At 44.1% G+C, this 24,217-nt stretch overlaps 2 protein-coding genes and 1 long non-coding RNA gene across 9 annotated transcripts in view; 1 reads left to right on the forward strand and 2 right to left on the reverse strand.

Moving 5' to 3' along the window:
- The window catches only part of IQCE (IQ motif containing E), a 25,864-nt gene extending 16,458 nt beyond the window's left edge, over positions 1-9,406 (reverse strand). Inside the window, exons 1-11 of one of the 6 annotated variants that reach the window (XM_015876792.2) lie at positions 9,155-9,406; positions 7,006-7,053; positions 6,300-6,342; positions 5,222-5,362; positions 4,788-4,919; positions 3,749-3,819; positions 2,824-2,961; positions 2,409-2,459; positions 1,857-1,927; positions 1,562-1,634; positions 1,096-1,145 (exon numbers count right to left, since the gene is read on the reverse strand). In XM_015876792.2, coding sequence (XP_015732278.1) covers positions 1,096-1,145; positions 1,562-1,634; positions 1,857-1,927; positions 2,409-2,459; positions 2,824-2,961; positions 3,749-3,819; positions 4,788-4,919; positions 5,222-5,362; positions 6,300-6,342; positions 7,006-7,053; positions 9,155-9,217 — 881 coding nt within the window. In that variant the 5' untranslated portion in view covers positions 9,218-9,406. Of the gene's footprint in view, positions 1-1,095; positions 1,146-1,561; positions 1,635-1,856; positions 1,928-2,408; positions 2,460-2,823; positions 2,962-3,748; positions 3,820-4,787; positions 4,920-5,221; positions 5,363-6,299; positions 6,343-7,005; positions 7,072-8,245; positions 8,433-9,154 lie in introns of those variants that run through there. The other 5 variants (XM_015876796.2, XM_015876797.2, XM_015876795.2 and 2 more) reach the window with 5 other exon arrangements.
- On the forward strand, positions 8,499-16,730 carry BRAT1 (BRCA1 associated ATM activator 1). 2 transcript variants are annotated; one of them, XM_015876791.2, is made up of 13 exons: positions 8,499-8,825; positions 8,983-9,137; positions 10,195-10,339; positions 10,937-11,309; positions 11,389-11,508; positions 12,638-12,729; positions 12,989-13,107; positions 13,490-13,676; positions 13,866-13,939; positions 14,349-14,445; positions 14,733-14,831; positions 15,460-15,641; positions 15,748-16,730. In XM_015876791.2, exons 1-13 carry the CDS (start codon positions 8,675-8,677, stop codon positions 16,465-16,467), a joined length of 2,514 nt encoding a protein of 837 aa, XP_015732277.1. In that variant the 5' UTR covers positions 8,499-8,674; the 3' UTR covers positions 16,468-16,730. The 2 variants fall into 2 exon arrangements, with proteins under 2 accessions (XP_015732277.1, XP_015732276.1); XM_015876790.2 differs by having other exon boundaries at positions 8,500-8,825; positions 10,192-10,339.
- Positions 16,648-23,081, reverse strand: LOC107320678. The gene is made up of 2 exons (XR_004308957.1): positions 19,379-23,081; positions 16,648-17,674 (listed from the first exon to the last, which is right to left on the reverse strand). It is a non-coding gene; the product is annotated as an uncharacterized LOC107320678 (long non-coding RNA).
- Between the last annotated feature and the right edge of the window lie 1,136 nt (positions 23,082-24,217).

The following is a 24,217-nucleotide window of genomic DNA, read 5'->3' on the forward strand; positions in this document are numbered from 1 at the left end:
CAAAGCTGTTTAGATATCACAGATGATTATTTACAAAGCTGTCCCAGACAGGAGGGAAAAAAATCAAAAACACCAAATCAACAAAACCATGAGGTGACAGAAATCATAATGATTCCTGAACTTGATCATTTTAGGCTCACAGAAACTAAAATGAAACACCTGCTGACCATTCAGAGGATTTGAAAGCTTGTCTAATTTTGTGGTTACAATTGGAAGCCACAGCTTCACACAGAAATACTCAATAAAAGAGGAGTTAAATGTCATTCATTTCAGCCAGAAATAATGTAGGCAAGCTGCATGAAAGAAACACTCTGTCTGTGTGCCACAGTCTTGACCTTCAACTTCACCTATTACTTCAGAGCTCGGCCTCTCAAGTAGAGACTGACAGTCAAATAATTAAAAGAGATGGCCCTGACCACTGTTTTTCAAAGACATAAATAAATGGAGACAAGGAAGAGCCCTGATGACTCATTTTCACCTGTGACTAAATTAAGTGTGATGGTTACAGCCTTGAGAAGCTAGTCACTGCGCGTCTGAGCCGAGAGACGAACACTTTTTAAAAGCAGTGACAAATCAAATTCCACTTTTTAATTCACATGAGTCAATAGGAATTAGGGAAACACAACTAGTGCACATAGAGACCCATAAAGAGCTCTTGTGTTTCCATCAGTCCAAAGACTGATGACACTTAAAAGTTAAGATTACTGCCTGAGTTTAAAACAATGCTAGGAGGGCAAGAAAGTTTTTACATGGGTGGTAGCATACTTTCCTACCCCATGAGACTATTACCCTCTTTCTCAGCTTGACCAACACTTACTTGCACACATGCTCTTACTTTGGTCTAGTGCTGTCTTTTGGCATGAGGGAAGATGGATTTTATTTAACTGAGATAAACTTGCAGAGACTTTCAGAGCTTTTATGGACTTTTAAAATATCTCTAGTATTTTTTTTCCACATCAACTAAATGATCTGTACACAAGGAAGAAAAAGAGTGACTAAAGGAAAATGACAAACTTAGTTGTTTTCCATCAAAAGTATACAAGTGATATACCAGATACATATACACAAATATTTGCCTCAAAGGAGTTAACATACCTTTTCTTCATAGTCTCAGATTTTGCCAGGAGGATTTGGAGACGATGAACCTGTAAGTGTGAAATATAGATTCTATTAAAAAGCTAGCTGAGATAAGCTGACATACTTAATACAACACGTTTGCTCATTACAAAGAATCAGGGGAAGACACCTTTGGGTAGTCATAAATTCAATGATGTCACCACTGAAAAAAATCAGGCTATCATTATGTCACTTTCACATGGTACAATACACTTATGGATGAATACTAGTTTCATTATTCCCCATTCTTGGCTAACACAAATTATTGAATAAAAGGGTTTTTTGGTACATATACTTGGAGCTATAAGAATATCAATGAAAACTGTACTCTAATTACACATGTACCTAAGCTGTAGGATATCTAAAATCTTTGATTTATATTTCAACTCAACAACTGAACAAACTTCCTTTCCAGCATGCATGCTGAGAGCCTTGTCAGATGTACCTCCTCACAACAGGCCTCCATAGCTATCCTCATTTCTTCCAAATTAGTGGTCTTCATGTCTGACTGGAATTTGCTGAGAACAGAAGAACACAAAAGTTAATCCAGCAATACTGGCAAAGACACTGCAATGCTCGCTGATTTACAGTTTCTGGGTGGGTGGTTTATAATTTCTAAAACATTCTCCAAGTTCATTAATCTGTGTTAAAAAAAAAGAATACGGGGGAAAAATAACATGGATTTCCAATTCCCTTCATTATCTTATCCAACACAAGTCCCTACCCCTCTAAAGTCATACTTGATAGTGTCGTCTTTCTCCTTGCACTGCTGTTCTAGCTTGATAATCTTCTGTTTTAATCCATTAACCACCTACAGAAAGAACAGAGAGCTAGAATACTTCATATCTTCACATAAGTTCAATTTCTCCATAATCTTGCCTTGTTTGTAAATTGTACTTAATCAGACATACTTACTCCTACATACTTTAGTAAATCATAAATATGTTTGCCATCCTGTGACCCTATCTTATATCTATGGTAACATCATCAGCTTAATAATTTTCTTACACATTATTTAAAACAAACAAACAAACTGCACCCATTACCTTGTTACATTAAAAGCAGGAAGTAAAAGGGAAGACACTGATGCAAACAGATGAAAGTAAGAGACAAAGAAAGCTATGTGCAGTATGGTTAATTCCAGATCCCTGTCAGTTACTTACCTGACTATAAAAATAATTGTCACATGATTCCCTAAATGTTTATCTTTTTTTTCCCATATCACTAGTGATTCAACTCATGAAGAGGAAGAAAGGATAAATGAAAGCAAAAGGTAGCAAAGAAACTATTACCCATCCATTAGCAGCCTTCTTTGCTGACAAAGATCGTGCCAGCTCAGAGCCCTGCAAGAAAAGACAAACAAAGTGAATGACAAACTTGTCTACTTCTTCTCTTAGCAGTTTCCACAGGAGTTTCTAATGTACTCATCTTCACAGTCATTTTACAGTCCAGTAGCTTAAATTCTGAAGTCCCTATGCTCACCATTTTGTATTACCACACTACTACCAAGGTGTAAATAAGCATACATAAAGCAACAGGCACAAGGAATTGTATTTGGCTTATGTGCAAGGGGGCTACAGAGGTGAAGAAGCGGCCCAATGTTAGATAAAAGCCAGTTCCAAATGGCTCCAGAAGGGACTCACTACTAATCAAAGAGAGATAAGGAACCAAGGGTCACACTGATCAGTACTATTTGTCAGTTTTTACCCCCTGCCCTAAAGAAAGAGTCACCCTGGAAGGATCCAACAGTTGTTCAATCTGTTTATCCTTTCTGTTATTCTCTTCTTCTAGTCGACGGAGCTTAGTTTTCATACGATTTCCTTCATTTCTCTGAGCTTGTATTGTCTAAAAAAGGAGAGAAAAATCCAAAGCTCATTTCAGAAACACTGAGTTCTCACATGAATTGTTACTGGCATCAGAACATTTCCAATTATGATAGCCAGGACAAAGCAGACAACAAATAAAAAAATAAAACAAAGACCACCACAGTAGACCAGGGCTGACAGGTAAGGGAGATGACAGGACAAAGATAAAGTTCTCTATGAAGATAAATAAAAGTTTCAACAGAAAGGCCACCTTATACAAATGATCTACAACAACCAAGACTTTTTTTTTTAATACATAACCTGAGCATTCAACTTGTCCTTATCTTTCATACACTGCACAAACCTCACCTGACAAACTGTCATAGAACTGTTTGAGTTGGAAGAGACCTTTAAAGGTGTTCTAGTCCAACTCCCCTGCAATGAACAGGGACATCTGGTCTCATCACATTGTTAAAACATGACAAGCAACAGCTGAGAATGGAAAACAAAAAAAAAAAATGAAAAAAAAAAGAGGTTGGGTTGAAAGGCAAAGAAACCAATGCAATGAACCTTTTCTGTGTCCAGCTAGGGCCATGGCTGAGGTTCAGGACTGGATATACTTCAAGGCTTCTACATCCAGTACTCAGAAGTATCTATCACACCACAAGAACAATGAAATTGCCTTAAATAGATAAGCTTAGACCTTGCATTTCAAACACAAAAATGTTGGGTGGATATCTCAGTTGTACCACAGAATTCTGTCCGGATACGTACAGACAGACAGAGACCCTATGGCTTTTACTATGTAAGCATCAGAGAGACAGTACCTTTTTCAGTTCTATGATTTCATCATACATATCTTCTTTTTCCTTGTAGTCAGGAGTTCCAGGAATGTAGCCTACAAAAGAAGATACATAAAATAATCAGAAATGAAAGAAATATCTTGTCCTAAATGAAAACTTTAAATGGAAAAATTTAGAACATCATGGAACCTAGGCCATGAAAAAAAAGAAACTAAATCAGCAAAGAAGTTAATTTTATAAATGGAACCGAAATTGAGGTGTTACCATGTGAACCTCATGCTACGTCTTATGGCAAGCTTCTCCTAAATATTTCTTGTCTCTATTGTGCTAAATTAAAACAGACATCTGAAGAAAAACACACTTCACAGAAGACTGAACTCTCTTCCCAACAATTAGTTACAAAACACATCTAAAGACGTCCAAAATATGTTTTTTTAATTAATACTTAATGGGTGAAAGTTTACTGCCTCTTAGAGTCACCACAAGGTATGTGCTAGCAGGAACAGCATAGGTGGCATTTGAAATGGAATTTCATACTGGGGTTTTTAACTTCATAGTTCTCATTTAAGAAAAAGAACAGAACTAAAGTTTCACATTTTGATTTTTCATATAACACCCATTTGATTTTAATATCACAACCACATGACAGAACACTTTCTAGAGGAGAAGTAAAAGGAATCAATTACACAGAATTTCAGGCATGCAGATGGTTTCTATCAATGGTTCCTAAACTCTGCTTTGCAAAGTCACAACAAATTGTCTACAGCTGGCCCACTGAACCATATTATGTTTGCAACATTTTCAGCTGAAAATGCATGGCAGTTTGCAAGAAATTCTGAAAGCTAATAGTGATTCATTGCTCAAAAAACCTGGGAGCTGCCTCAACCAATTTGTAAATCTCAAAAGTATTCCAATGATCATATTTTGACAGGTGTATTGCAAGACAGGTTAAATTGAAATGGGTCTTGTTTTACTAAAGCAATGATCTTAAAAAACAACATGAGTTTGCATGGAAGAAAACCAGACGACTAACATTTATCTACCATACAGTTACAGAATTTACCATTACTAGAAGAACGGGAATGTTTGGGCTTTTTCATTCCTAGAGCTTCCTTCAAATACTCTGGAGTGCTACTAGAAACACCAGCTTGCGTATGTCCCATGTCAACATCTGATTTCAGGGAATGGCTCATTCCTGCCAACAAAAATGGAACAAAATGCAGAAATCAGGGATAATTGTGAATTACATTTGTGGATTTATTCTGAACAAATACAATACTGAAAGCTCCAGATGCTGTTAATTATTCCTACTATAAATTCCAATGCTCAAGATCAGATGACTCAAATTCAGTTCCAACCACCCAAATAAATACTATGGAAATGACTTCCCATGTACCCTCTAATCAAATACATATTTCCTGTTTAAAAGTTCATATGTTAAGCTGTCCCCGGGAGTGAATTGCAACCATGTTGCAGATAAAACTTCTACACTCATACCTTGTTTCAGTGATCCCAGCCACATCTGCTTTGGGTTTCTCATAGCTGCACTCTCAAAAAGTGCATTGCCTGTTCCCTGCAGGGATCTCCAAACTGCAGCTTTCTTAGGATACAGTTGTGTACTAGAACTGTATGGAGACTCTAAAACAAAAGAAAATATCTCAGCATTGCCTGGAAAAGCTCAAGATCACAAAAAATCTGTTTTGTGTTTCTAGGTTCCCAGACATAAAAGAAAGAGGCCGAGTAACACAATAACAGTTATATCACTCAACATAAGCAGAAGTACTTACATGTCCAGCTTGGATACTTATCTTTAACACACTTGTATATATATATCCATTCATTTTACATACAGAAATGTCCTTCATATGAGAGGAACACATATGGATAAACCTAGAGAAGTTTATCTATAGCTGTTAAACCACTGGCAACTTCCTAGCAGTAATCAAAGAACAGAATTGGTCTGACACAACTGCTGGAGATCCCCTCCTATCTCTACTCCAGGTATTGTAGTTAGGTATAAATACTGAAAATCACTAATGATTTAAAGCTGAGTTTAGATGTGCACTATATTGGCTAGCAAGTTAGTCTTCAAATTAAGAAGAGAAGGAAGAAGCGGTTAAACTAAAAATCATGGTTAAAGTTAAGGAACTGTTTTAATTCCATCATTTAGAGATTCCAGGCAAAGGAAGAAGATGTGCTCCAATCAGAAGGGTGTGTCTCCCCCTCACCCTAGAGCAAAAATTTGAAGTGCAATGTGATTTCTTTTACTACAAACAACACAAAGTAACAACAATCAGCAACAACAACTGAGATTGTTTTCTTTGAAATATAAAAATGGTTTTTCCCCTTGCTGGAAAATCAAGAACCATAACTAAACTATGAACTCGAACATTTAGCCTATCAAAGTCTAACTTCCCAGCTTACAGAATACAAATGTCAACCAGAGGCACTCTGCACACACAATGAACAATTCCAGTCAGAATAAAGATGATGTTTCACATAAATCTACCTCCTGTGCCACAGAGAAATCTATCCTGTTATGCACAATGGAAACAGAAGATTTTTGAGCTCTTACTTGGTGACTTCGGAGGCTTGTGAAAAATTTTCTTCTTTAATTTCTGGAAGAAAAAAAGAAAATGGTGTACTTAAAATATTGCGCTTTTCAAACACTCCAGCACAGAACTGCAAAACTGGCTTCAATCTCCATTTTATGTGAAGAGCACTTGTTCTAGTAACTCAAAACCTTTTGTGCATGAAAGAAAACCAGAAGCATTAAATACATGCAGATCTAGCCACAGCAACGGTCACCAAAATTAGGATGGTACCCACTGAAGCTTTGTGCTATAAAATAGTCTATTTGTGCTCAGAAAACTAAGACCTTCCTGGTCCCCACTACATATAACAGCAAGCACAAGATGATCACAGAGCAGAGGCTGTACCAGAGTAGAGTAGGACCGCTTCTCTAAAGGAAAGGCTTGTTCAATTCCATTAAAACACAGTAAAATAACTACTTAGGCATTCAAAAGCAAAATGAAGCAAATACCATCTGCAACTCCCAAAGAATTTCATAGTATCATAGTCACGTGTGGGTTGGAAGGGACCTTAGAGATTTTAGAGGTTTAGAAGCCAGAATTACATCTGGAATTATAGAGATTTTAAGCTCTCCCCTCTGAATGATGTCTTATCGATCAGGAGCCACCACACGGGTATAGCATGAGCAAGAATATTCTGAGAGGTCTTTTTAAGGCATTTATCAGCAGTACATCATTAATACAACTCACCATTTCTGCATCTGATTCACAGGTTATCACAGACAAGCTGTCATCTCCCTGGGAAATAAACACAAACTGTGACATTTGTTACTTTCCAAGCAACTGCTTTTAATACACATCCAGAATCATTTGTTACTAACACAACAGAATTTAAATGCAACTAATGGGAAACAAGTCATCACTTTTGCCAACACAGCATGATCCACGTTCTGTGTGCTAACAGTGTAAGTCACTTCAGACAAGGACCACAGAGACAAGGCACTTTGGAGTCCACCATCATACAGCGGGGCCTTCAGGTTCCCCATTCCTCAACATGCAGACTCGGCATGAGCCTCTCCCCACTCACAGCTGGTCAAGCAGCAACTCACTCACCCTTTTGCCCCCTTCCTTCCTTGTTCCCACCCTTGCTATGCTACAGGAGTGTTTAATAGACCACAGAACTGACAGGGCTGAGAAGAAAGGACAAACTATGGAGTCAAAAAAGTGTTTGATTTTTCCTCACACTGAGCTGACAGAACCTCCTGCTTCTCCAATGTGAGCACATCTACAGCAGAAGGAAAATTTCCACTTCTCTTTCACATTCTACAAACACAAACTGCCCTCACAGAAGAACGCTTTCACTTGCTGCCAACTCCACATCGCTTCCAGCTGCTGCCCCATTCTTTGTTAAGATGCTGATCTCTCTCACTGTGAAAAGCGAGGAGGGGACGAGGTGTTTTTTAGACTCCCAGCTGACAGCAGAAGAGATGGGGCTGACAACAACAGCGCAGATAAAGCAGCTTTTTGTGCTGGCTGAGAGCAGGCACGCGTGCCTCTCACACACTGTGCCCGTTAGCTTTTAATTTCCTGAGGCAATGTTCCCTGCAGCACACCATTATTTTTGTTATTTTTAAGGCCTTTTTTTTATCACTCCGTGTGATCTCCCTACACAACTGCTGCTGTGAATCACAATGAGGAAGGCACTCAGCCCTGCCACAGCGTTCATAAGGTGCCACTAGGGAAGCACTCCACACACTGCAAACATTAACAAACCCTTTGCTTTTAAAACACAACGACGGGCCTCAAAGCCTCCATCTAACTGCAGGGGGGGGACAGAAAGGAGCACTACATCCCCCATGCTATGGATAGAGGCCTCCTCTAACAACCGCTACCTCATCGACCTGACGATTCTGATGGCTCCGTGTTCTGCCTCCCCAGCACACAGCCCCGTCCCCAGGCTGTTCTCCTCCCTTCATTCCCCGTTCCTTACCAGCTCCCCCTCCTTGGCCGCCTCTCCACCCCCTCGGGCCATAGCGGCCGTGCGGCCTCAGGGGGCGGCAGGCCCCAATTCAGGCCATGGCGCCCAGCTCGGGCCACTTCCGGGTTGTGGTAACCATAGCAACGAGACAACGAGGCTTTAGGGCCTAGTTTGCGCCTGCGCAGTGAGTTCCCGACGTGGTGCCATAGGCCGTGCTGTGGAGCTTGAGTGCCACCCAGCGGCTACGAAGGCAGGAATGGCGGAGAACCGAGCCCAGCCAGGCCCTGCTCAGCGTAAACGGCTTGATTTCCGTTAAAAACTGCCTCTCCGACCTTAGAGGAGCGCACTGAGCGTGCCCGGCTTTTGCGACAATCGCTTTACGGCTAACGGCGGTAACGCAGTCTCCCTTGGTTACAGGGAGCCAACGCCGGGCCCGCCGCCATGTCACCTCAGGGCGGCCGCGCCATGAGCCGGGAGTGTGCACTGCTGCTACCACGGGTCTGTGCTGCTCTGACCGACCCCAAACAGTCCGGCTTCGATGACACATGCCTGGAGAAAATGCTCGATTGGTTCCGGGAGCTGAGGGAGGCCGGTGAGTGCCCAAAGCCCTGCTGGGGTTGGTTAGAGAGTGTTATGGAGAGCAGCCGGGTGCCTGAGGGCCGCGCTGGGCTTACCCTATTACCGAGCTGCAGCCTTGCCCTACCCGCTGTGACGCTGTTTTCTATCCTTGGATAATTCCCGTTCAACAGAGCCCACCGTTAAGCTGCTGCAAGACAACCCGTGTCTGCCATCATTCTTCACTGCTGTGCTGACACTGCCCGAGCCGGAGCCGAACATCCTCTCCTTCACATTGCGGTTAGCTGGGGTAGTTGCAGCTGTGGAAGACAGCTTCGTACACTTGCAAGTGAGTTACATACCCACCTGTGCTTTGTCCAGTACTAAGGACTCCTCGAAAGTCCTCAGTATTGGGGGGTGGAGCTTCATGATCCTTGAGGTCCCTTCCAGCCCGGGTTGTTCTATGATTCTGTGATTCTATTCTGCTGCTAAGACTTTGATTTCTTGCAAACATGGAACACATTAACAAACAATGATATGTTTGATTATTATGTTATTATGTTTGATTTATGATTTCTTCACTAGGAGAGTGGTTAGGCCCTGGAACAGGCTGCCCAGGGAGGTTGTGGATGCCCCATCCTTGAAGGTGTTCAAGACCAGGTTGGACGGGGCCCTGGGCAACCTGATCTAGTAAAGGTGTATGTTTGGTGGCCCTGCCAGGCAGGGGGTTGGAACTACATGATCCTTGAGGTCCCTTCCAACCCGGGTCATTCTGTGATTCTGTGATATGGTTATGAGAACCTGCAATTATAATAACCCTTCTTGGTTCTCATGTCAAGCTGCTGTCATCTCAGTACAGCTTGCTGCAACACAAGCACTATAAGTGCTCACATGTAGTAGTGCTCAGTTTCAGTTCAAAACATATGGGACAACAATGTATCTCACCAATAGCTGCAGAATATGGTATATCATGTATCCCTGGAATATCATATATCCCTGGGCAGGTCCTTTAGATTTAAACTGCAATTATAGAAGTAGTTTTCTGACCATAGTAGGTTGATTTCCTGCAAAAACAAGGGAACTTCTCTAAGTCCTGTTCTATATAACAGACTGCATTTATAGTACAAAATTGGTTAGGGAAAGAGATGCATGCAACATAAAGCAGCTTAACTGATGTAATATATGTGTAACTTCCACAGCATCTTAAGAAACAAACAATGTTATGTTGCTTAGTCCATAAAGAAGAGTTGAGTTTAAGCATGAGAATCTGAAAATTCTCTATTTTAGTGTTAATTCTAGCAAGAGAAAGTTTGACTGCAGTATTTGTATAGTTGACTTGCAGCCTCTCTGCTCCTCTGAATCCCCTCTGCTCTCTGTTTACGCTGTGTGTTCTCTGCCCTCAGCAGCTGGAGCTGTTGGCCAGGCTCTTTGGTGAGGATGGGCCTCTGAAAAGTGCAGCGTGGGAAGATGCGTCTGTACGAAGTGGTTGGGTGGAGGGCATGCACAGCATGGTGCAGCACCCCTCTGCCCTCCACTTCATCTGCGGTGGTGGTGAGTGCTTCCAGGACTGGTAACGCCCCAAATCCTCCCATCCATTTTGCTATGATTTTAGTGCCGAAAAATTAACCAGGGACTCATATATTTCTTGACACATTTTGGAGTCTCATTTTCCTTACATGGCTTTTTAAGTTCTGTTGTTAACACCAACTGTAGATTCCCTATATAAAGAGGCCAGCAGTGCTGGATTGGTACTAGCTGTGCAGCATGTGTTGGGAATGAGAACTACTGCTGCAGTTCCCTTTTTTCCTTACTGAATCTGTCTGCAGATGGTACAGACTTCTTTCATAAATATACTCTTAACACTCCTAGTATTACTGCTATTGCAGTGAAGTCATCTTCTGTTCCTGAGTTAATAAAACCTGTGAAGATCTGAAAAGATTTACTTTCTTCTTTTTGTTTGCTTGTACCTATAGACTGTCTGACTTTAAAAGGCAACAGAGACTACAAAACAAAACATTAAAAACCAAACCACATTTAAGCCTCTGTGTTACTTGAATTAAAATTAATATAGCTGGACTACAGAAAGACTCCACAAGAGGAAGACTGGTGTTTTTTTTCCTTCATTGATTTTCTTTTGTTTTCACACAGGAGGCATAGATGTGATCTTCACTCTGCAAGGGGATTCCAGCCTGTTTGTAGCTTCAGCTGCCTGTCGGCTTCTGGTTCACTTGCTCACCTTCTCTGTAGGGTCTGAACCAACTGTACCTCTCAATGCAAAGGACTGCGACTGGCCAACTTGTGCCCACATGATTATAAAGCATATAGAAGATTCTCTTCAATCTGGCTCTGCCTCTCTCATCAAGCAGTCATTAAAACTGTTAACTAGTCTGTTTGGCAGTTGTCAAGCTCCTTGGACTAAAGTGCTTTGGTTAGGCATAGCAAAGCAAGTAGAATCCTTCTTGACAGAAGATTCTCTTCAAGCACAGCACGTACTGGTGGATCTTCTTCTAAACATGGCAAGGTGAAGATCTTGGATCCAGTGATGAGAAATGCCATCTGTGTGTTAGTAGGACATATGACTTACAGTTCTTTCTTCTCAGGTCTCCTGTATTTCACAACACTGAAGGCCATTTTTGGGCATTAGTGACATCTGCTCTGGAACACTTAACCCCAGTACAATCAAGTCCTTTGGCAGTGGGAATTCTGAGGCTCCACCAATGGTAGGAGTTACTGCTATGAAACTTATTCACTCTGCAAATGCTCCCAATGTCTCTGTTGTGTTTCTGAGAGTTGTTTTATTTGCCACACAGCATTTTCCACTATGTTGCTTAATACAGTGGACTGATTGGTGGGACCATGCAAATAACTAACACACTTCAGACACTGCTATTAGAATAATTGTTTCAAAGGCAGAATTGAAAAGAGCCAGTGTCATGTTCACACATATACTTTAGCATTTTACCTACAGACAGCTATCTCAGACAGAAATACAAAGCTCCTTTAACTTTTTATGGCCAAGGTTGAGTAAGATGGATATTATGACTTTCAAATACAGAAGTATTTGGTGAGTTTTCTCTTTCACATAAACACTGACAAGTGTGTAACTTTAACTGCTGTCCAGCAGGAGTATGCATCATACATACATCGTGCATCTCTGTCAACAGTAGGAAAACTTAACTTAGAAGGAAGCAGTATAAGTGATCTAATTTGACTTCTTACGCATTGCAGGGCTCCATTAAGAGATGGATTGGGTTGCTCAGGGCCTTCACTGATCAGTTTCAAGTATCCCAAAGGATGGGGATTCCACAGCTTCTCTAGGCAACCAGTTCTAGTAGTTCTTTACCAGTCTCACTGTAAGAAGTATTTTCTGTGTATCCAAGTTGGACTCTGCCTTGTTGCAGTTTAAGATGTTGCCTCATCATGTGCACCTCAGAGAAATCCACTGGCATCTTCTCCCTTTAGATGGTGGAAAAAGCATGGGGACATCATCACATGTTAAATGATTCTAGCACATATAGATACTTTCAGACTGATGAACATGTGTGTCTTACTGCCTTTTTTTTTCTTTTTTTCCAGTAAATGTCTATCTAAACTCTCTTCTTACACAGGTTTTCACTCTTCACTGCTGAATGAGGCTGCTTATCAATTCCAGAACCGTTTCTCTCTTTCAGTTAGCCAGGAAGAATCAGAAGAACGCTTGACTTGTGACAGTAATTTCATTTCTATCCTATTGCTGGCTTTTTTTTACAAGCCTGTGTAAAAATCACTCGTGTGCTCAGCATTTGGGGAAAGATGTTTGGGAAGAGTTGAAGTTTGCTTGTTTTGGTAATTGCTGTTTCTTCCTTGAAGCCCACAAGTTGTGAGGATTAAAGCACTGACTGTTCTCCTTCAACCAATGGACTGTATTTTGAGAGCAGCCTCCAAGCCTCTGGAATATGCAGGTACTATTGCAATAGAAAAGTTTAGAGGCTAGTCGGTTTGCCAATGTTTTAAGTACCTGGATCAGACAAAACTGGAGAAAGACAGAAAAAGCCAAGCACAGGAGCAAAGTTTGTGGTAAAGCACAGCATCCTTCTGACAGTTGCATCTTAAGGGATCTTCATACTGCATCACTTCAAAATAATAGCTTAAAAACCAAGTTTGGAGATCACTGTCCTTTGTAATTGCTAACAACCTGAGCTTCTCCCTTTGATCCCCTAGGTTTGCTGGATGAGTCGGTTAGTGATCCCTCTGCTGTTGAAAGCCTTCTGTCCTCCAAGTCATCTTGTGCTAGTCTTCTGTGTCAGACACTTGCTCATCTGGAGGAGCTTCTCTCTGTGGTGAGTGAGTTCTGTTAGTTAGAAAATCCAGTAGGATATATTCCCAGTAGGATAACAAAGGAATATGAAATCTTGTAAGGAGGGACCATACTTGGTTTGACACCTACCTTCACAGGCTTAGTTGTCATACATTATATCCACTGCAAGTCTTGATCCAGTGAAAAACATAAATTGAGTTGCTTTCCCAATTAGTGAAAAGCATCTCCTTCCATTTATGCAATAGTTCATTGGATGAGAGGAAGATTACTTGTTTGTAGTTACTAGCATTATGTTACCATAAAGACAGTAGAAATTGCAGCTTTTGCTGTGTCTACCAGAAACTCTTGCTCTGTTTGTATGCTTGAAACATTTGATGAAAGCGTGTTTTTTTCCCTCCCATTAGGCTTTGTTGCCCGTGAGTTTACCCTATGCATCTTTGCTGCATTCTGTCTTGACAATATTACAGTTCTGTAATGGCCTCCTGGTTCCAGCTTCTCCTCTGGGAAGCAAGATTAGCCAAATCTTGGTAGGTTGCTTCCGAGTACAGAAGTCAGCTCTGGATGCCCTTGCAGCACTTTCTGAACAGAAATGTGAGTTAAACTTTGCACTTACATTTTAATTTTGGAAATGACTATTCTGTATTTGAGCACCGTGCTTTGCTTGCTTCTATAAAACAGTATGATAAGCCTTTTCATTCCATATTAGAACAGCTGAATTAATCTCTTTTCCTTAATATTGGTTCACGAGTTTTTGTTTTGCTTTGTTTTTAAATGTTTCAGGCAGCGACACAGTTGTGGAAAGTTTATTTGACGTCCTTCTGGCATACCTGGAGAGTCCAAATACTTCTCCTACTGTGAGTATAGAACTAAAGAAGGCTCCAAATTTATTAGCTTGCCCAGTGGGATACAGTTCTGAGAAATGGTCTGACAACAGCTGTTCCTTAGCATGTATTACTATGCATGCTATACTAATATACATGTATTAGCATGTATAGTATTAGAATATCTAGAAGGCTTCTTTTGAGTGACTTGCAGGAAATAGCTACAATGCCAGTGAGCAAGTAGTTGACCAATAAATCAAATGCTCTTGAAAATACAGGAGCCACCATGTCTAACTGTAGAACCAATATAATCAACTCGACTGCGCTCTAATTTCTTCTGACAATTTCACTGTAATTTTGAGTCCAAAAAAGAAATGTATCTAGCATAAAGACAGCAGCACCTTCTCCTGCAGTAAAGTACATCTGCTTTGTATTTCTTCAGGTTCTGAAGAAATCATTTAAAGCTATGTCCACATGGTTGATGTGCTTGCCAGGAATGTTCTTCAAAAATAAGCAACTAACTGAGAAGATTTTGCAAGGTAACAAAGCTACTGAAGTTAGGACAAACAGCAGCTGGTGGCACATCTGAAATGTGCTCTCACCTGCTTTTCCCACCTAAAACACTTAGGATTTGTTTGCTTGCTTGCATTTGTGGTGAGTTTAGTTGTATTTGCTTATATAGTGCTTCTAAGAACTATGAGAGAAGCTCACTCACAGCATCAACAAAAGGGGTCACATCACAGAAAACAGTGCAGAGGTTGTACAGTGGCTTGGTTGGGTTTGTTACCTTTCGTGTCAATTCACGCCTCTTCCTTGGCTTTCACAGATGTATTTCTGGTGCTGCAGAAGCGTTTGTGCAGTCCTTGTTGGGAAGTACGAGATTCTTCTCTGGAGTTCCTCACCAACTTGATTGAAAACCTGAGAGGTACGTGCAGAGATTTAATGGCTCAGATTAGAGTACTGTTTCTTGTAGCGTTAGGAAAGTCAGTCAGGCCTTTGGAGCATCCTCTGACCTGTAACTGCAGGGGGAAAGAAGGAAGGAAGGAAAAGATACGTTGAGATTTTTACTTTCAGATCACAGTCAAAGTCTGTCAAAAAGATTAATAAACTTACATTAGCATTCTGTTGAAATTGAATTGCTGTGTCCTCCTTAAAGACAGCTTTAGCAAATTAAACTATGTTACCTGGCTTGACAGTAGTAAGGGATGAGCATTTCTTTTTATTCTCCTTCCTTAAACAAAAGTTGCTTTATAGGGCTGAAGCCACATTCCAATTTACCTGGAGCAAATTTTTTCTCACCAATAGAAGCAACCATAGATGCATTTTTCCAAGCTGTGTCAAATATGGTATGACTAGAAGTCACAACACTGCTAAAAGATGGGGAGCCTGACAGAAACTGTCTGCGCTGCTGCGAGCAGCAGCTCTGTTCACTGACAGCTGCCCTGCAGTCAGTGAGCCTCCTTTTATGACACAGATCACTGTTTGCATTGGAAACAAATTCATGCTCTGAGAGAATAAAGCCTCACTTCTTTGCCTTGCTGTCTCCTTTACAGACTACGATGAGTTCAAGCAGTCTCTCCTGTCTTCAGAGGTGCCAAAGCTTACAGAAAATCTTCTTGAGGATCCAGAGAGCTACGTGCGAGCGAGCGCTGTGACTGCTATGGGACACCTGGCCTTCATTACTTACTTCTTAGTCCCAGAGTCGCCTGTTGCAGGGAATCAGTATGATAAAGAGGTATGACTTCGTGTAATCCGCTGCAAGCACGAGCAGAACTACACGTTGTTTTACTGCTTTTAGTTTGTTTTTAATGCTCCTCTTCTCTTTGTCTTTTTACATTTAGAAAACTGTGGCAAAGCTTCAAGAAATCTTGTCCACAGACCCAGAGGGCTTTCCTAGGAGAGCCGTGATGAGCGTCTTCACCATGTGGCTTAATGAGAGCTGCACAGGTCAACTGGAAGAGACAGTGCAGTTTGTCTCTACAGTGGTCCAGACCGCAGCACATGACTTAGACTGGGAAGTCAAACTTGGTTGTTTGGAACTGGTTCAGATTTTCTGTGACCACATGTTTTGTCGTTTTGGCCTTCCTGAATGCTATTATGCTCCTGTCTCATCTGCAGCCAGTCGTTCTAACGAGCCACTGCAGATATTTTGCCGAGCGAACCTGTTCAGCTTCTTGTTTCAGTCATTGTGTGACTGTGACAAGCCAGTGGGTCAGAAAGCCTGTGATATATTGCTTGACTTAAAAACTCATTTCTGTCGAAACAAAACCAAAAATTCACAAGGGACTGAAGATTTACCTGAAGTCTATGGCATTTTTTGGTTACAAAGGACACTAAAACAAGGTTGTCTGGTCCAGAACTTCCCCACAGATGATGATAACAGAGTGGACTTTAAGGATCCAGAGAGCATGTTGTTAGCTTTGAGAACAATAGACTTAGTGGAACTGCGCAATGACCTAAACAAATGTAGTGACTATGTGGAGAAAAGCCCCCAGTCCCTCTTAGAGGACATCCTTGCTACTATGGGGACCATAGAGGAGAATGAAGCTGACTGCTACTAAAGCCATCTTTTGCTTTGAGGGAATGGTACTTACACAGGTTTCTTGTGAAGAGAGTTTTTGCTACCAAAGTCTTTTGTGAGAGGAGATAGTAGGAAGTGTTACTCTGTACAGAGAAAAGGGAATGGTTTTGTTAGCTGTTATAGAAAAAAATCTTTGTTTCAATACTGATGGTTTCTCTTATTTTTAAGTCTGTTCTCTGATGGATGGATCTGCCTGCTTTATTTTTTTAAGTAAATAAATGCATTTCTTCTGCTTTTGCCTCATATGCTCAGAATCAGCAGTGCTGTAGCCGTGCAGCCCCTGCAGGAGGCAGATTTCCCCATCCAGATGCTACAGACTATTTAAGCAAAAGCAGCGGCCAGGCACAGGGCTCCTGTCGCATCAGCTCTGTCAGTTACTTGAATGTGGCCTGTGGGTAGCAGGCAGCAGCTACACAAGTGATAACAACGCAGAGCATCGCAGATGAGAAAAACCCACATCTCTGAGAGCAAGTACTGCGAACAAAGAAGATTACAGAGCTCTTTTCAGCTCCTTATCTGAACAAGGGGCAGTGTGAGTTCTGCTGCCTGATCTGTACACAGGTATGAAATTCCAAGAACCATTTGTAACAACAAAACACTGAGTAAAGGATTTATCCTCTTACTGCTCAGACTCACATTGATGTGGCAGAGAAGTGTTTGGCTCAGCCTGTCACGCATCCCCTTCCCAAACAAAGCCCCAGTGTGAGTTGCTCCCCGGCTCATCTCTCACCCCATGCAGTGGTCACACTGTGTGCAAGGGGGAAGCATGAAGTGCAGGACAATGATTCTGGTGGTCCCATTTGGGGGTTACTCCTTGGTTAGACCAGGCCAGGTGTAAAGTAGCACTGGGATCTTAAAGAGGGCTGTGGTAGGGCTGCTCTTCATACCTCTGAGCCATGGTGTGAGCCACCTGGAGCCTGTTTTGTGCCAACAATAAAGCAGCAGTTAAAGAAGCAACTGACAGCAGTTGCTAAGTGACAGCGTCCATATAGACTTGAACAGCCATCCCACTTTGCCCATAGAACTGAAGGAAAAAGCCCCCTTATCAGTACCATCCTTAGCTGATGTACCCAAACCAGCAGCACCAAGCGTGGTTCCGAAGTACCTTTACTGCTGCTTGCTCTTCCCACCACTTCCTCTCCAGTGCACAGGACAGCACCACGGCGTTCTGGGCTGAGCTGCCCATTCTGATCAACAGGAAATAATGACAGTGTTGGCACTGATGGTTATTGGAAAAATCAACAGCAACAAAAATCCACCCATCAGCTTCCCAAGCAACCCCATGGCTGTGATTAACACTGAGCAGAGCTGGAAAAAAAGATGGTAACTTCATCAGAGCTTCAAACAACGCACATCCTCATAAACAAAGCATTTCAACTTAAATTGACATGAAGTGGTGGCCAAGCTGAGGAGCCTGAAGTCCTGCAGTGCAAGAAGGGGTCACCTGCTCCTGACAGGGTGAGGAGACCATGAACACTGCTTTGTCTGGATGGAGAACTGCTCATCCCCAAAGGGGAGAGACTACAATGGGCATCACTGGCAGCTCAATGCCCCCAAGCAAGGTATGCTTTGAAAAGAGAAAAACACCAGCACTGCAAGCAGGCTCTGTACAACCTCTCTCTCACCCTGCTTGCTATCATACAATGCAGAAGCAGTCTGAGGCTGTGCTGGTAGCAGAGACAAAGGGACTGATCCATCAGCACCCCATGAACAGCAGGAAGTGACCAGGAAGCGTCACCACCCAGCTGCCAAGGGAGGAGAGGATCACAAACACCGCTCAGCTGCCTGAGTGCACACACACTACAGGCACAAGGAACCACTTCTGCCCACCAGCGCAGCACGGAGAACCCGTCAGCACGTGGCCCACCTGCAAGCCACTGCTGATCTGAATGATGCCCTTTCCTAATGGATTCCCTTCCAGCTCCATCCACACAAGTCTAGATTTCCAGTGCTAGGAGGAGCTGCCTTGACCCTGCTGCCAGCTCTCACAGCACAGAGCTCACGCCAGCACAATCAGGGCTCACATCCAGATGGATAAAGCCAGCTTGGCTGTTGCCTTTGGTCACTGTCTCCATGTTATCATACTGAACGCTTCCCTTCTGCACATTCCCCCAAAGTAAAATGTGAATTTGCTCTCTATTTCATCCAGAAATGCAGCTGGTTAACTGTACATTCTCATAGCTCTTCCTATTGCTCAGATTGCTTCTCAACAGCCAGGACAGCGTGCCTTGACCTGGCACCAAAGCACTATGAATCACACAGCACAAAGACAACACTGCAGCGCAGACAAAGGTCTGATCCCCAGCAGCACTAAATCAGCTCCGAAGGTGCAGCCTGGCCAAGTGAAAGGCACATCCCCAGCATGTGCTGCAGTGTGGCTTCATCCCATTGGTGCTGCAGATATGGTAGAGAGGCACTCCAGCCTCTCCAGCTCCTGCACTGGGAACTTCTGCCCTGGGGGGATCAGCACTGCCTTCATCCCGAGTTTGGGAGCATCTTCCCCCACCCTTCATTTATTGCGATGAGATCAAAGATCCATCTCCATGGAAACATCTGAGCGCAAAGAGTTGCTGCACTACGGCGCTGCATCCTGCTCGTGGGCTTTGGCACTGCTTCTTGGAGCAGAAGCTTGAAAATTGAATGTATCAGCATTTGGATCTCTGCATAAATGGCTTGATTAGTAATAATTGATAACATGAGCAGCAGTGAGTATAAATAGCACATACTATGGAATGGGACAGTACAGCAAGTATAGGGAGTTCAGTGCAGATTTGGGGAGACTGAAATGGAGACTATGTGTGAGGGAGCACTGTGTGACACAGCCAGCAGATGTGCCTTTCATAAAGTGTGGGGTTTTCTCCTGGGCTGAGGCAGGAGGGAGCAGCCAGTACCTGTTGCTGTGTGTCTCCATCAGCTCCGGATGCAGTGCTGATGACAGCAGCCATCCAGCTGTGCTCAGGGGAACTCTGTCCAAACTCCTACCACTTCCAAGCTGTCTCCTGCTGCTTCCAAACAGACAAGGGACACTTGTGCTCTTCCATATCAGATGCAGCCACCTGCTGCCTGTTGTCCTCACACCTGGAGCTGGGTAGGACTCCCTGTACACACAGAGCCAAGAATCAGGGTGGGCAGAGCAGCTGAAGCCCATCACTGCCCACTCAGACAGCTCTGCAGGGAGCGCTGGGCTCACTCCATAGGGATTGCCAGTGCAGCAGCAGCAGCCCAGGATATAAGGAATAGAAACAGAACTCACTCATGTCCTGAGAAGGGAGAGCAGCAAACAGCAAAGCAGATCTGACAGCACTGATGTGGGCAGCTCCAAGGAGCTCACACCACGTCTCACTGCTGCGTGTAGCTACGCTGAGCCCTGAGTCACCCATATGCACACAGACTGTTATTTCTGTAATCATATTAAAGAATTTCAGAATAGCAACTGTGCAGCGAGCAGCCCAGCTGCCAGCGTTTAGCCTTATCCTAGGGCACAAGCAGAGTATGCCAGGCATGAATTAATGCCGCATAAGCTGCACCATGCTGAGTTTCATGGCTTAATTATAAAAGAGAAAGCAATAATCAGGGGATCTATAAGGCTAATAAATGTTCTGAGAGCACCGGGTGTGACACAAGAGCCACAGCCAGTGTGACAGGACATGAATGCATTTAAAAAGCACATTAATCACATGCCGTGCACTAATTTGCAGCTGGCTTCCAGAGACAGCACTTGGCCTTTAGCCGCCTTCGTGGCATCCCTGGCTGTGAGCAGATCAACGCCAGAGCAATGCCAGCAACATGAGCACTGACCCAGCCACGAGGCAGGACATGGGGCTCATCCTGCAGGACACAGCCCAGTTCCCAGCCCTGCTGCTCCCACTGCTTCCACTACACACAGTTTGGTGCTGGCAGCTCCCACAGGATGGGATGTGCAGCGCGTTCATTCAGCCAAGGGCAGCCAAGAAGAAAATCAGGGCAAGGTGATTTGTCCATACATCTCAGTATCTCTGAATCTCTTCCCTCCCCATCTTGTATCTCACCTCATTGCAGCATTTTAATTGCACACCTTGGTGTTGGGCTCTGCCCCTTGATCAGAGATTCCCATGTTTCTGTACAGAGTACATCTTTCTCTAGAGTGCACCGTCTCCATTTAATTATTGCCCACTGAAATTCAATGTCTTTGCCTCCCTCTTAGGAAAAACTCTGATAAAGCTTAAAATGGAGCTGCCACCAAGGAGAACCTCCACCTGTGCTCTCCCAAATTCCTCTGCACCAAGATGCCCCCAGCCCTGCACCACTGCTGACACCAGCTGGGTGCTCCACGGGCTGAAATGCTACAGACAGGGAAACCCGAAGCTCTCCCAAACACCCACTTCTGCCCAATAATTCACTGCATCACTGCAAACTTCTCCTCTCCTTGCCCTCCACAAAGGGCAGCTCTCTTCACGTTTGTGCTCACATGTTACCATCAGACAAAAGCATATCGAGTTATCTACACTTTTTCTCTCCCTAATAATCCCAAATTTAACTTTGTCCTACTTAGCACCTCCTCTGGCACCGGGAAGTGAGATGCTATTTCTGCTGGCCTCAATACTGAACCCAGGGAAGGCACAGAGAAGGTCTGGGCTGGGCTTAAAGCCCGGGATGGATTGCTCCATTACAGCCTCCTTCTACAAGGTTCCTGAACCTCGGACAGGAGTCACAAAGCACCGATCCCCAACATTGCCAGCAGCAAAAATAAGAATGTATTAAAAAGTACCTACGCCCTCTGCAAAAATACAGGGATCTGAAATCTCTCTCCCTTTGTGGTACATACACACCAGCTGCCCACAGGGAGACTGCAAACACGAGATCAGTGCTGAGAAGGGAAAGCAGCTCTGTGAATGAGCAGAGCTTGGGATAAGTTTTCCTTCCATTAGCAGCACAGGAGAACTGAAGCAGCAACCAGCCAGCTGCAGGAGGGACAACCCTTTCCCCAGGGTCTCAAACCTCAGGCTCCATTTAAAAGCCTTAATAAACCCAGAATATAGGTGATCCCATGACCTAGTAACAGATCTGCGAATAAACAGCTCCCGCTTCATTTAATAGCTGTTCTCCTTTCCCCTCCCTCCCCTCTCCCTCCAGCAGCATTTGTAGCAGCAGATTGTGCTCACTGTTCAGAGCAGGGCTGGGGCTGTTTGTCTCTTCCAGTCTGTGTCACTGCAGGATCACCAGCCCAGCGCTGCTTCCATCACCTCCCCAGCCCACTGATGGAGCTGGGCTGTGCCAGGACACAGTGCACAGGGACAGTTCTGCTTGCAGGCATGATCCCAGGCTGAGAGTGAGCAGTGCCTTGGGGACACCAATGGCCCAGCTCTGTCACTGCCCAGAAGGGGCCTGCTGCCTGCTGCTCCCTTCTCCTCCATCATCCTTTGCTGCTGCTGCTCCTCACTGCTTCATGGGAAAGGCAAAAAAAATCCTGACAACATCACTCTTTGCCTCCATGAGCTCCATCCCAACTGCTGAGGGGTGGTTGATGCCCAGAGCAGCATCTGGGCATAGCAAGAGCCTGTCCAGGCACCAGAGTGACACATCACAGCCTTTAAGGGAATTACTGAGAGCGAATGGAAGAGACAAGGAACGGTTCTCCCTATGGTGCAGGCAGAGCCAGAACAGCATTTTCAGAGGGGAAGCACAAAGCTGCCATGGCCTGCCTGACCCTGTCCCCAGCCTGTACAAGGAGAACACCTGCTTTATTGGTTCCTCATCTCCTGCTTCAGACCATCCTGCTATCAGAAACACACGGCCACATCTCCAGCCTGCAAAAAAGGCAAATCTGTCCCCAGCAACACTCCCAGTGTGGTAACCCTCAGCCTTGCCACAAACTGCTCAGTCCTGCATCTCCCTTTCCATCACCATCAACACACAACACCCAAAGTCTGACCCTGCCAGAAATCTTTACATCTTATTCCAGGCTCTTATTCTGGTGTATTCCCCTGTCCTTGCTCCTGGTGCTCCTGGCAGGACTGTACCTGCTTTAGGATCAAGCACAAAGTGGCTGCTGGTAATGCAGCCTTCTGCAGGGCTGCCCAAATCTAGGTCAGAGCTTTGAGGTCACAGAGCAGTGAGAGAACAGGAGGTGAACCCACAGTGCTTTGTTGGGGCTGCTTTTCTCACACAGACTTAAAGAAAGTTTGCTCATTTGAGTTTCTGCTTTGTGTTGACAGCCCGGACTGATGCTAAAAGCACCCAGCCTTCCTCAAAACTGTTGCAGATCACAAAGACAGAGAAATAACACCAACTCCTCAACAGCCCAAGCACCAAATCCAGATGAAAGTGTCACACCTGCAGCATTCAGTAGGAGCAGACCCTTCCTTGGCTGCACAAAGCCCAGCACTGTGTGCCTGCATGGAGCCCATCTCACAGAAAAGGCATCTTATCTTTGCAAAACTCTGACACATGGGGAGGAATTCACCAGTCCTGTTCAGCTGTGCTGACTGATCTGCAGGTGGGCAGCTAAAGCAAGAATTAAGTACCAAGAATCACACACAGAATGACCTGGGTTGGAAGGGACCTCAAGGATCATGTAGTTCCAACCCCCTGCCTGGCAGGGCCACCAAACATACACTTTTACTAGATCAGGTTGCCCAGGGCCCCGTCCAACCTGGCCTTGAACACCTCCAAGGACGGGGCATCCACAACCTCCCTGGGCAGCCTGTTCCAGGGCATAACCACTCTCCTAGTAAAGAAAGGTTTAAGTCAAGGTTACATGCAATAGGTTTTGTAGCAAAAAAAGCCCTAAATCTCCATTCCTGGAGCACACCGCATGCAGAGCATTGCTGCCTGGTTTAGCTCTTAGCTTCCCCTGGGCAGGAGCTGCCTGTCTGGGGTTTGTGTTGCTCTGAACACACTGATGGTGTACTACAAACAACAAACAGATACATCATTTCAGTTAATTAATACAAATAAGCACTAATTACAAGCAGCAAACTAATTAAAACTGAACAGAGGGCATCTCCCATGCTTTGGTGAGCAGATGAAGGGAAGGGATGCTGCTGTAAAGCCGTTGGGCCCAGCCCTGCCCCCACACTGCACTGCAGGAAGGTTCCCACAGAGGCTGCCAGGTGAGACTGCTGCTGCTCCCCTCCTTCTGATTATGACAGCAGTTAATTAAGGCAGTTTCTCACCAGCGATGCTCTCTGTGCCTTAAGAGCAATGCAGACCCCAGGGTGGCAGGTTGCTGTGTGCAGTGATTTTCTTATCCTGGTGCTCACTAACCCCACAGCGCTGTGATTTGTCCACCTGTATGGCCACTGAGCATTCCTGCTGCACCCTGCAGAGCTGTGCCTGCAGTGTGGGCTGCAAGGAGCACTGCAGCTTTGGAGCCTGGGAAATGCATTCCTAACTTCTGTTTGTGTCTCTTAAGGACAAGTCCAGGTCCCAGCTGGGATCTTCCTTTGTCCTTCCATCGAGTGATGGAGGAACATGGGATCAAAGCACCAAAAGGACCAAAACACGAAAGCTAGAATACACGAGGAAATGGAGCTGGAGATCCACTCCTCCAGTGTAATTAACCTTCCTGAGAACAGATAATATTCCCAAATTAAAGGACACCCTGGGACACAGAAACACATCCACGTCGTGTGGGAGAGACACGCAAAGAGGAGCATCAAGGCAAACACAGCCACCACTCCCACGGAGGAGATCTCATCAGTCTCCGCTGCAACCACATAACTAGAGCTCAGCTCTCCAGACACCCACTC

The sequence above is a fragment of the Coturnix japonica genome, chromosome 14, assembly GCF_001577835.2.
Source record: "Coturnix japonica isolate 7356 chromosome 14, Coturnix japonica 2.1, whole genome shotgun sequence".
Lineage (NCBI taxonomy): Eukaryota > Metazoa > Chordata > Aves > Galliformes > Phasianidae > Coturnix > Coturnix japonica.

Excerpts from the sequence above, each read along its gene's own strand:
- BRAT1 (XM_015876790.2), top strand. The coding sequence starts at position 8,675 with ATGTCACCTCAGGGCGGCCGCGCCATGAGCCGGGAGTGTGCACTGCTG. Across the intron at positions 9,138-10,191 it reads ACAGCTTCGTACACTTGCAA|CAGCTGGAGCTGTTGGCCAG; the intron begins GTGAGTTACATA and ends CTCTGCCCTCAG. Across the intron at positions 13,940-14,348 it reads GTCCAAATACTTCTCCTACT|GTTCTGAAGAAATCATTTAA; the intron begins GTGAGTATAGAA and ends GTATTTCTTCAG.